Consider the following 12,650-nt stretch of genomic DNA (forward strand, 5'->3'; position numbering starts at 1 on the left):
GCCTAATAAATAAAATCGACATTTTAAAGACGGGTTGCAGAAACCTGTATGTACTTCTGTTTAAATGAAAGTCCTTAAACTATCGGCGACATAGGGTTTGTTGTATGCAGAAAATAGTCCAATAAAGATCTGAATTTTTAGATCAATCCAAAAAATCTCTAGTGACAAACACCCCTGTATACATGTCATTAACACATAATCTAATTGGAAGGGGCAGAGCACTAGTGACGTCGTTATGCTAATACAAGTTTCCACATTTAACTTTAAAGGTGTGTTGCGACGTTTAAGGTGTCCTTAAAAGTTGAAAGTAGATTATTTTCTCTATTAAGTATACTGTATGTTAACAATGCCCAATTGAGTTCAAAGAACATTTAGAATCCATATTACAAGGCACACCAAAAAAAAACAATTTGGCCATACATTTGAAAGTGTCTTAATAACCCAGTGCACTTTGCATGCTGCAGAATACGGTCGACAAGATGCATACAATAGTTTTAGGTAAGATTTAACTGATATTATCAGATTTGAGCAGTGATTGGTCAAATTGATAAACATCACTGACCTAAATTGCAAAACATTGTATGCAAACGAGAATCAGAGTCTCTTCACTTCTTCACCCACAAATGTCAGAGAATGGGCACTAAAGAAGGTCTTTCAAAAATTACTCTGTAAGCTCTTTTGCGTCTGTATACAATATTGAACCGTGGGGTCATTGCAAACAGGTGAAGTAGTGGATAGACTGTTTTACCTCTCAGAAGGCACAATGCAAATTAGTCTTGCTGGCACCCTGAGTCAAAATAGTGAGATAATGGGATAAGCTTTCAGGCCGTTTCGTACATCATCTATACCACTGATGGTCTAGTAGTAAAGTGTTTGTGGTCTGATTCTGGAATTATGTACTATCTATGAAGTTCTGCTGCCCGGCCCTGTGGCTAGGCCAATGAGGGACATTTAGTTCCAATCGATTTTTGCAATCCGGAGATGGAATAAGACCTTGCTCTGTCCACTCCACGCATCAGCCTGGTATTGCAGTACCTCCGGGAATGGTGCATTCGCACTGATCGCTGCTGGGCTCTGTGGCTGGGACCTTGACTCAGCCTCTTGGCTGAGAGCAAGTGTCTCGGCCCCTTGGCTTTGTAGCGTATTATGATTCGACTGATAACGGATAATTGATAAAAAATATAGAACAATAAACCTTACAAAATCCTTCCCCCCTCACAGCTAGTACTCAGTTCTAATCCCTTACATACAATGTTTTACGATTATAGTCAGCAACACTTATAAACTCATCAATCATTTTATCATTGCATTAATTTTTTATTGATATGCAAGTGTATATAGAGCCCAATAGTAATACAAAAATACACACAGTAACTCTTACTGTAGCTTTATAGACCGGTGAGCCATCCTTATGAAATAAGGATGACAAAAGACTAATTTGGGGGATACACTTCATTACCTGGTGCTCCTTATACTTCGTAAAATTAGTTATGTTCACTCCACTCTTGCCTAAAAAAAATCACCAAGTTGCAAGAGCAAAACAGAAAAATCAAGAGAACACAATCTTCACTTCAGTGTGTGGATTTGTAGGGCGCTAAGTCACGAGGCTCCATTGGGGCCAATCGGAAGGCTCCTGGGGCGTGGCTTGCAAAGCAGCTTGGGGCGGAAGACGTAAGCATATTGATCACGGCACACAGAGCAAGCACATGTCGCAACACTGGCAGCCTTGGCCTGCATCTACCATCTTCAATGCTGTTTAATGCTCGGATGTTTTTACTATTGAATGCAGTCCCATGAAGAAGCATAGCATTATATTACACCTGGGTTGAAGGTTAAAAAAGGAAAAATGGATAAACATGACTTGGAAGTGAAACTCCAAATTTTTCTTGGCTTTGTGAAAACCAGCATATGGTATGATGTCATCAGGTCTTACCGTTGTAATGAAATACAGTGAACAGCTACGAGCCATAAAATTGACTCATAATACAGGGCTTGACACTGCAGCCAATTTGCCCGCAAATATTACCTGTTACAATAAATTAGGGAGCAAATATGAGTCAAGATCAGTCTTTTTGTCAGACAATAAAATGATGAAATAGGTCATGCTATCCTACCACGAATAATGGAGCCAAGTAATTTGCTTTGAAACAAAATAAGGTCTTTTTTTCAGATATTTGTTGAATGGAAAATAACAAAGAAAAATTTCAATGATGACTGTGAAATAAATTAATCACAATTTTAACAGCTATTATATATTAATATAACATCAATTTCTATTTTTTTGACAACAACCATGATACCATTTTAAGGATATGTTTGGAATAACTGAATACATTTTTTTCCCGTTTTTAGTCCATTGCTATATATAACTGATTCAAAAACCAAATGACTAAATGTCATATTTCAGTTTAGCATATGTATTTTTTTGGTTTGTTTTAGGATTAAAACAAACATGATAATGTAAACGACTGTTATCCTAGATATTGTATTTTTGTTTTTACATTTTTTAGGTAAAATTGACAAAATGCATTAAATTTTGGAGCATCCTGAGATGTTTAAAAATATGTTTGGAAGGTATTGTTTTGAACCGAAGGTGCTCATCTTCCGCTTTTTGTTTTTCGAGATGCTGGTTTAAGATAAGGTAATTGTGTAATTTTGTAATTGTAATCCTGTGCATTTTTGAGACATTTTTGTGATTAAGGGCTATATAAATAAATGTGACTTGACTTGACTTTTCTTTTTTAACCATCCCTTAAACTACCACATGAGAATTTGGGGAATTTTTATGACCTAGCTAGCAAACTAACTAAGATAATTACCATATTTATTTGTGTGTCATGCACACAGATCACAGCTGTAATGCAAACCACTCAACAAAAAGTAAAATAAATTACATATAAAAAGGTATTAGATTTTATCTCATCATCACATGATTTTGACTCACGGTACCAGAGAAGAATGGCACCATGAGTAAAAATAGTGTAATAATGAGATAACATCTTTTTACCTTACATCTGTCAACTGTATCACCAGTGATCCAGTCATTTGGATTCTCTCACCCCCGCAGCCTGGATTTGATTCTTGTTGCAAACAATGTTATACAATTGTGGTCAGCAATGTTTTTTGACTGATAAATCAGTGCATGAATACTGTAATACCACGCGCATAACGCACAACAAAACTGCATTCTTGTTTTGGTAAAAAAAAATGGGGGGGCATTATACATTAACAGATATGGTAAAAACCCTGCCTGGACTGTTGGTCACACTACTGTTTGTTGACTCAGGTGAGAAAATCCTGAGTACGTACAGTAGTTAACGTTTAGAGCAATTCTACACTTGATTGTTGAAAATCCAACTGGTTGACTCAGGGCAGGTTTGAGAAATGTGTGAATTGTGTGTGCACACAAATCTTGACGAACAGCATGGTCAATAAAATAGCTAGGATTAGGGAAACGGCACGAGGTGATTCATCTCGGCAAAATGAACGTGCCGACTTGTGATCAGGGGGCAAAGATTTTGGCGTTTGATTTATGGAACAAGGCGGGCGGAATTGTTTCCTTGGTTTTCTACCCTCTCCGTCTCCCCTTGCTGCCTGGCGGGCACAAAGCCGCGGAATACGCTTGGCATCCGTTTGCTTTATTATATAAACCCACCTGGACCGCACACACACGTGCGTCCGTGCGTGCGTACGTGCACAGAAAAAAAAAAACACGCAGGCATATCGTAATGAGCCTTGCGCACACTTCCCTGCCTCACCCCTGGCCCCCCAAACTGGCGCAGACCTTTGCATTGAGTCATTTGGGAGCATTCCTATGACAAGAAAGCCATGTGACTGTTCCTCTGTCACCTGACCGGACACCACACCTTACAAGGCAAGTCGGTAGTTGGGGGGGCTGGGGGTGTCTTAAAGGGATAGCTCACTTGCAGCTCGGCAGGGGACTCAGCTCTTCCCAGAAAGGGGGAGCACAATGTGTTTGGTAAGCGGGGAGACCAAAACTTGAAAGGCACTCGCCTAGAAAAACTTAAGTCCACTTTCTCTGTATCCATCTAAAGAGGTAACAGCTCCCTGTGCCAAACTACTATCTCGACAACAAGAACTAGTTTGAGAAGCGCACACTTAACAATTGTGACAATAATGGCACTTTTAAGCTTCTTGTATGCAATCAGACTTTCCTCTCGTAACACTGTTAGCTGTAACTAGTAGGCATGCAACATACAGTGTATACTCATAACTTGATTGTGTAAATACTTAATTGGCTCTGTCTGTATTAGGACGACATGCTTGGCGACCCCGTAACTGCAATATATTTTTAGGCGGGATTAAAAAAAAAAAAAAATTCTGCTATTTACAAAACATTACTGTTATTCTGCCCACTATTATGGCTTGATTTAACAAAATTATTGTTGAATATCTAATTAATTTCCCTATAGATAATTTGATCTTAGTTCAGAAAACCATTAATGTATTTTAACATTTACTTTTTATTTTTTAATTATGAGAAAGGCTTGATTTTAGGGGGTATATTACACTTCTGACATTTATATCTGTTTTGATATTCAATAATAATTGTGGACGTCATACTTGCCCAAAATATTCAAAATAATTGGATCGGTTATTTTCTTTCCATTATTTACCATATTTAGTCATGTGTAAGGCTAATAGTTATACAGTAGACCTAAAAATAACTCAAAGTTTAGGTGTACGAGATTTTATGGTAGTCTATTGCCGTAGTTTAGTAATTATTAATCCGGTGAAAATTAGCGCTAAACTCAATCACAAAACATTGGATGCAACGTGAATCGAACCCGGGTTGCTGCAGTGAGAGCGCCGAATTCCAATCACTAGACCACTAGTGATATAGATGACCTACAAAAAGACATATAATCTATCCCCTGATCACACTAATTGAATTTACAGAACCGGAGACTAATTTTAAAGAGTGGAGAAAACAGAAAGTTGTCTTGAAAGATATAAATAAACGCAAAAAAGCACGACAAGACGAAAAAACTATTTGGTGTACAGTATATCATGGGGAACCAACGTGGTGCCCGCGTAAGGACACATCAGGCGCCCGTCGACCAGTTCTCGAAATAGCTCACCAGTGCTGGGTCGTTGTGAGTTTCTAGCAAAATATTTTCTCAGTGGTTGACAGAGTCTATTCAATACTACTTCCAATAACTAACCTGGTAATTACACAGTAAAAACATAGTAATAACATGATATTTTAGAAATGCATAGCAAACTTCTGCTTGAAAAAGGTTGGAGACCCCTGGTCTATTTGATGATGAATCGTCCTTTAAAGAACATTGTACATTTTATGTTGGAATTGTGTTCACAGTTTACGCCGTTACTAAAGGATTTGAATCATGGCTGCACATATTCAACAATGTTTGTCACTTAAATACTTATTTTGAGCTGAGAAAAAGGCAAAGTCAAATTTATACCATTTTGGGGGGAAAAATTAGGGGTGCGCGTCATTCACAATTGCGCGCTATACACAAATAAATATGGTAACTTGGAATACAGAAGGCTCATTAATACCTTGCAGTCAGGATCTGGACAGTAGGGTCCGCAGCCCAAAATATCCAACTGGCACAGCTATTGGTCATGTCAAACCACAATATTCACCAATGTGATTTTTTTTCTATAAAAATTAAGACAAAAAACACGCCCACCGACCTAGTAAACACAGAAACAAGGTTGGTTTAAGCGAGGTAGAGGGGAATTGGTTGTGTGTTTGGGGACAGAATGGCGATGACTAGTAAGAGAATCAGAGAAGCATGCTCTTGAACAGAATCGGAGAGGGGCGCGTAGTTGGGGCGGTATAGGGGGAGTAAAAATAGAGAGAAGAAAATAGACGAGACGCAGAAAAACAAAATGTGCCTGTCAGTTTATCAGAAGTCACTTGAACAAACTCTTTACTGAGCGGTTGGTTTCCTTTCACCTATTGAAGGTGCTGATGAAATGTTGGGGTACACTTGCAGAAAAACAACAACAACAACAGCATTGCAGTGCAGTATGTGGAGAGGTGGAGGTTTTGCCAAAAAGACACCAACATGAAAAAAAGAGGAACGATAGCGAGAGGAAAGCAGAGAGAGCCAGATCGAGAGGCTGAACAGTCAGTAGGGATGCAGGCGGGGGAGGAATGTGGTTTCCATGGCAACACCGGCTGGCCGTTCCAGCTTCGCACTGCACCCACTCTCTCTCTCTCTCTCTCTCTCTCACTTCTCGCTTTCCCCACTCCATCCCACTCCATCCTTCCCTCCCATTCACTGCCTCCTCATCCTCCGCTCCCTCCTTCATGCGATAGAGGGAGTTATCTCCCCCTTTCACTGCCTGCCTCCCTCCCTTCACCCCCTCTTTCTCTTTCTCTTGTGCAAACACACACACAAATGAATCTGGCACCTAACTAGCAAGCGCATCCATCTAGGAATGCAAGTGCCTACAATGTGCAATGAGTCAGTTGCGCGATGCTGTTTAACGCCACAAAAGCGGGGGGAGTTGTCGATTGTCATCACGTCTTTTGTTCTACCCAACAACTAAATTTAACCAAATGTTAAAGAAAAAAAATTGGCTAGTGCTTTTTTTTTAACACTCGAAAGAAGAGGTCGCTAAACTCCAAGAGCCACAAGCAGAAAACTTTGTGAATCATAGGCCTCGTTTTTCTACTGTAATTTAAAAACCCCAGAATGTTTTTTTGCGTCCAACAGTGCGGGTATATTGATTATATAATTGCCTTTCATTCTTACTTCTAATTACAGTTTTAGAGACAAAAAAAATATTCAGATATCAATAAACAAGCAAAAAACAAATAATGATACAAGTCATATGCAAAACATTACATGCAAATGCAATACATTCGAAATATTCATATATTTGACCACTAAATGTCTCTGTATGGTGTAATGCAACTAAATCAAGTGCTAAACTGCACAAGGAAGAATACAAACTACAGGGACTCCAAGTTACCAAACCATTTAACGACTCGGTTTTTTTCCAAGCCTTTTTAAGGTTTTGGGGTACTCGTAGCAACAAGATGGCGGAAAAAATATCAGCTCACTTTAGGTGAGGCACTTGTTGTGTAGAATTCTTGCCCTGTGAGTATTTTGAAAAATGCATATTTGTATCATAGTTCATTTTGCATATTACTTGAATCAATGGTGGGTTTTTTAGTAAATTAGTTGTTTGTAACCACTAGAAGGCAGTAAATGATACACAACGTCCCTTTTAAAAGTGAAAAAAAAAAAACTGAAATGTCTTGGAGAAAAACACTTTCAACAAATACCAAACATTCAGTTCAGGAAAGTTTTTTTTCCTAAGACGGTACGCATTTTCAACGCCTGCATTGACCAGCTGGCAGAGATGAGAAGCTGCGTCGTTGCTGCTATGGACTTTCTGGACTAGTTTAAAGGCTGGGGGCGTTGTTGCTGTCATGCACTTTCCGGACAAATTTTATCATGTTACCTAGTGTTTACTATGTTTGTGTACTGTAATGCTAAATCTATATTTCACCCTGGTCATCCTGGAGGGAGGATTACCACTTGTGAGGCCCCTTCTCAAGGTTTCTTTTTTCCTCACGCTGAGGTTTTGAGTTTTTCCTTGCCTGCATGTTGGGTAGAGATCAGGTGATGGTGTGATTGTAATCCTTTGCAGTCCTTTGAGACATTTTTGTGATTAAAGGCTATATAAATAATTGTGACTTGACTTGATTTATGGGAAAAGGGAAAATAGCTGACATTTTTGTCCAGATGAAATTTTTAAATAGACAGATTTAAACAATTACCTCTTAAACAAATACAAACAAATCAATAATGCATGATTACCTTTTGATACATTTTAATACACATGTAAAATAGATCAGTGCAGAGAGTTCCTAGATTTGAAACAGCAAAGGATCCAGTTTTTGAACCAAACATTTTTGGCCCGTTGGAGTTAAAAATCGGGTCTATTCAAAATATTATACCCAGTTTATTTCAGTGAGTCTTGATGTGCTACAAGCCAGAGAAGGAAAAAAAAAGAAAAAATACCAAACATGCAACTGACCTTCAATGCTTCGATGTGCGATCGAGTCACCAGGCCACACACTCGCTCCACCTTATGATCACTTCCTCTGCACGTCACTCGGACACGGGAAAAGCCTTCCTTGTCCTCTGCATGCTCTTCATTCACTTTCTCCGGTGTCTTACAAAAGACAAATCAACTGTGACTTAACATAAAAGGTATAATCTTAATACATATGGAGGAAATGAGTGTCAGAGGCTGTCAGTCAAATATTTCATCATAATATAAACACATACACTAAAGTAGACCTAACTTTTTCTTCTCTGGGCAACGGTAAAAATAGTATCGAAAAGGGACACTTTTACTTGTTCTCCCATTGTATTTTAACAAGGACCAACAGATTTCTTGGGGCTTTTTGTAAACAAAACCCCAAATCGATTTTTTACGACCAGGTACTTAGATTTTCTTTGGTGGTAGGTAATATTTTATAAATAAAAAGAATCTGTGAGAAAATTACAAATTTACAAGAATGCAGAAGGAAAATGTGTGACTATTTGTATATTATCCATTTATTTTCTGGATCATAAGGTGCTTCTAAAAACCTGCCGTTCAGTGTGTGCAGAGATCTGCTCACCTATACCACTCACCCAATAAAATAGTTTTTCATGCTAGGATGGCGGGTTTTTTTTGGGGGGTGTTTACAATTTGTTCTGTGGGTTATTGACATAAAGTGTCTCAAGAGTGAACATACATTATTTAATGAACTTCCATATAAGGGATTCCTTAGCGAGTTATAGTAAAAACGAGGTGTGTTGGAGTAACACCTTGACTGTAAATTGTAGTTGAGACTTTGCCCCTTATATACTGGACCGGGCCAATTATGTTTAGAGGAAAGGGAATGAGTAGCATTTTATTTCCAAGTCATATGTATTCTTGAAAAGAGCCTTGGTTTCCATTTCCATACCTGAGCATTTTAAAATCTAGCGGTAGTGTGTTTGATTCCCAATGAAAACAATGTTTTGCGATTTTAATTAGAGATACTTATCAAATGATTGATCACTGCATTGTTATATACCGTAGGTACATAACGAGGTTGTGCATGAATAAATATGTTAACTCTTACTATAGTCTCGATTCCATGCGCCTTATAGTCTGGTTCCCCTCATGTATGAAAATAAATGACGAAAGACTATTTTTTCGGGGTGCGCCTTAAAATCTGGTGTGGTAGTGTAAATACAGACGCTCCCTTACTTACGAACATTCGACTTACGCAAAATGTTAGATACGATCATTTTTTTCGGGATGTCAAAAATTAGCCAGAAATTACTGTAAGTTAGATTTTGTATTGTGTGCATCTTTTTCCAAGTACAGGACAGTACTGTAGTGTTTCTTTCCACCGCGTGAAGCTGTGAGAGGTCACCCAGCATCCAGACCAAAGAAGAAATCCGGCTTCTACTTCCTGGTTCGTGTGTAATCATAACTACGTGTACTGTATCGCTAGCGCACTAAGAACTTGGACATTTTTATTGTTTAATATCTCATGCATCCATTCTATATGGTCGGTGTGCAGTGTAAGAAAGAAGCTTGATGCGTTTGAAAAAAATGGTCGGAATACTTTTTTTCGTCCACTAATCATCACTGAGGAGGACCTTTGGAAGCGCAAGTCCCAAAAGTAGGTTAAACTTTACTTTATTCATCTTTATAGAGCGTATTACTTTATTAAATGTTTATATTTTAGTACAAAACAATACAGGTTATGTATACAAGCCTTACACATACTTATATAAAACTTAAACATACATTACATACAAAATATAGCACTGAAGCAACTTACGAACAAATTCAACTTCCGAACGATATTCTGGAACCTAACTCGTTCGATTTGGTTTGGGTTCAAACCTTTTAAAAAAGTTTGGACACTAGAATACAAATAATGATTTTTCCCTCCCCCTTTAGCAGATGAATAGCTTTTGAATTGCTTATTTACTTTAGTATTTAAAAATCCTTCGTGCCGTAGTTCCTGGCTTAACTTGTTACCATTCAGTTACCCGTAATGACACTGAATAACTGATCCAACAACGAACCTCCCACCCGCTTTCCTGTTGCCATTCATAACACAGACTTTCTACGTTTCCTCTGAGAGACTCGTGGTCCCTCTACCACAAGGCCCGATGCCTCATTTGAAGGCAGCAGTATTTGTCCCACTCTTTGCGTCGCACTGAGGAATTTGCAGACTCATTCGGTTTCCCTCCCATTCTCCGCCCAGGTGACGACACGGCAAGCATACTGATGAGTTTCTCGCCGGGTGCCCGTTAAGCATCCTGCTCTTCGCCTCTTGTTTCTCGCTCGCATCCCGGCTGCGGCATCCTGCTGCTGCAGCCCTTCTTATCGGCAGCACGCCACATAGGCCCCCACAAGCGTTTGAGGGAGTGGGGTGTAGCGAATGAGACAGGGTGGATCACAAGAAAGCTGCAAGAAAAAGCTTAGCGAGGCAGAATGAAGGGGAACTTTGCGTTTGTCATGGCTTTAGTTTTGAGCAGATGACTGACGGGGGAGAAATGAGATGCATATGTAGCAGCAGATTGGCTGCAGCAGCCACTACCAGTTTCTACAATGAACTGTTTTTCGGGTGGGGTTCATTTTTTAACGCCATTCCATCAAACATTCTGAATGCTGAGGGACGTGGTTTGGGGTATCCTTAAAAAGCACAAAGTTGAATATTTTCTCTATTAAATATGTGTAAACAATGCCCAACTTCCTTTCAAGCGCCCTTAAGATTTTTTCCCCCCGCACCCATCTGCTTTTATCTTACTTTTAGCAAAGCTGTTTTGACCGCAAAACAGAAAGAAAGAGGAGAAAAAAGAGAAAAAGAGAACAGTTTATTCAAGAGCGCATCTTAGAATTGCACGTAGTTGCATGCGCAAAACAAGATGAAGTTGCAATGATGACCGGACCCAGAAGATGGCGTCAGCGGGTTGAATTCCATACTGCACCTTTAGAATATCAGCATAAACATATTTTCTACTTAGCCTGACGTACAGCTGACCATTTTTCTCCTAAGGCTCAATACAGAAGATTTTAAGAATACAAGGGCTGCTTAAATTCCTTTGAAAATAACACCCAAATTTGCCATAATTTCCTTTTGTTTTGAAACAGAAACCCAAGTAGCATTATAAAGCTTACAATAACCCAAACTGGGTCAAAACAATAAACAATGACAGTCCAGTGGATAAATTCAATCTAACTTCATGATTTGTATTGTACAAAAGAATCCAATCTTTAAATGAAGTTGTTGAAAACAAATAGGACATTTTTTGAGTTTATGTTACACAAGTAAACCAATTTTAACAAAAAGGCATAATTGTTGTAGGATTATCTTTAAAGAACAACGATAATTTGGGGTTTTAATAGAGAAAGACCTACTTTTATATATTTGTTCATTTTAAATTACATGGCTCATTTAGCAAATTTCAGGAGGTGGTTTCCTAACGGACTCATGTTTTGTAAGTTGTTATATTTAGGGAATTTTCTTATACCAAAGAGTCAGGTTTAACCCTAACTTTCCCAAAATACAGTGGAGGTTTAGAATTTCAGTTAAATTTTATATAAAAAAATATGTCTCTTTAAAAAAACTGCAAATCATAGTTGTTCTGTTTTTATAAATCACAATCAAACAAAATCCATCCTCATAAAATGCCGCGTGCTGCTAAAAAAAGGGTCATATGGCGTCAGGGCCATAGTTGGGACAGCTCTGGTCTAACGTTAACAAAATACAAATAAAGAGTGTTCCATTATTCAAGTTTACTGGTGCTTTTTTCTACTTTTTTTTAGTCTTCAATGTAATATGGAAACACAAACATTGAAAATAATCCATGTGCGACTTATCACATGAAAGTCAAAGAACTTAAGTGAGTTGCAGCATGCTGTTTGTGACACACGTAAAAATGACATCAGACTGTAGTTTGATCCTCGCCATCATCTTGACATGATCAACATAAAAGCCTGCTTTTGGCCCTTCCCCTAAACAATCCTGTGTGAAGGCTTTAAAATTCAATCCATGCCCGCTTCCTAATTGTCTCATCTTCTAGGCTGACTGTGGGCAATAGGTTACTAATTGATAGCTACTTTTGTCAAAATGTAGTTTGTTTCTGGGACGGCTTCAAAATGTGCCTAACTTTTTCTTGGCGTTTTTTCCCCATGAAACTCCTCAAATTTAGCATAATTTCAAAACTGCAAAATGCCACAAGATGGCAGAAAAACACTAAATCTACTCAACTATTACGCCAGTTAATTAACCTCAAGATCAACTTTCGCTAGCTAGACGACAAAACAACTTTTTTTTTTTAATTGTTCCATGGTACTTCTGCTGGTTTGAAAATAGACTAATTGGTTTTCCCTAAACACTGTGATCTATTAAAAAAAACTGAATTGATAATTTAAAAACAAAATCTCCAAAATATATTTTTAAGAGTCTTTTCTTTGTTTGCCATTTTCTTCATATTTATTATTCATCATTATTCCAAACTACAGCACTTAAAAGATGATCAAGATATTTTTTTGGTCTATTTCTTTTTTTTAAATTAGTGAACAACATTTAGAAATGTGAGGGTCCAAAGTAGATAGATAGATAGATAGATAGATAGATA

The 12,650-nt window shown here is 38.1% G+C and overlaps 1 protein-coding gene and 1 pseudogene across 5 annotated transcripts in view; one reads left to right on the top strand and one right to left on the bottom strand.

The window, feature by feature from the left end:
• The window catches only part of LOC148359467 (disks large homolog 1-like), a 36,972-nt gene that overhangs the window by 12,962 nt on the left and 11,360 nt on the right, over nt 1–12,650 (bottom strand). For 3 of the 5 annotated variants that reach the window (XM_088344716.1, XM_088344713.1, XM_088344715.1), the window contains exon 4: nt 8,047–8,184. In XM_088344716.1, coding sequence (XP_088200842.1) covers nt 8,047–8,184 — 138 coding nt within the window. Of the gene's footprint in view, nt 1–5,568; nt 5,683–8,046; nt 8,185–10,868; nt 10,998–12,650 lie in introns of those variants that run through there. The other 2 variants (XM_088344714.1, XM_088344717.1) reach the window with 2 other exon arrangements.
• Nucleotides 913–1,057, top strand: LOC148359468 (U2 spliceosomal RNA; annotated as a pseudogene).

This window comes from Urocampus carinirostris, chromosome 9 (genome assembly GCF_059441175.1).
Source record: "Urocampus carinirostris isolate Australia breed hairy pipefish chromosome 9, RoL_Ucar_1.0, whole genome shotgun sequence".
Lineage (NCBI taxonomy): Eukaryota > Metazoa > Chordata > Actinopteri > Syngnathiformes > Syngnathidae > Urocampus > Urocampus carinirostris.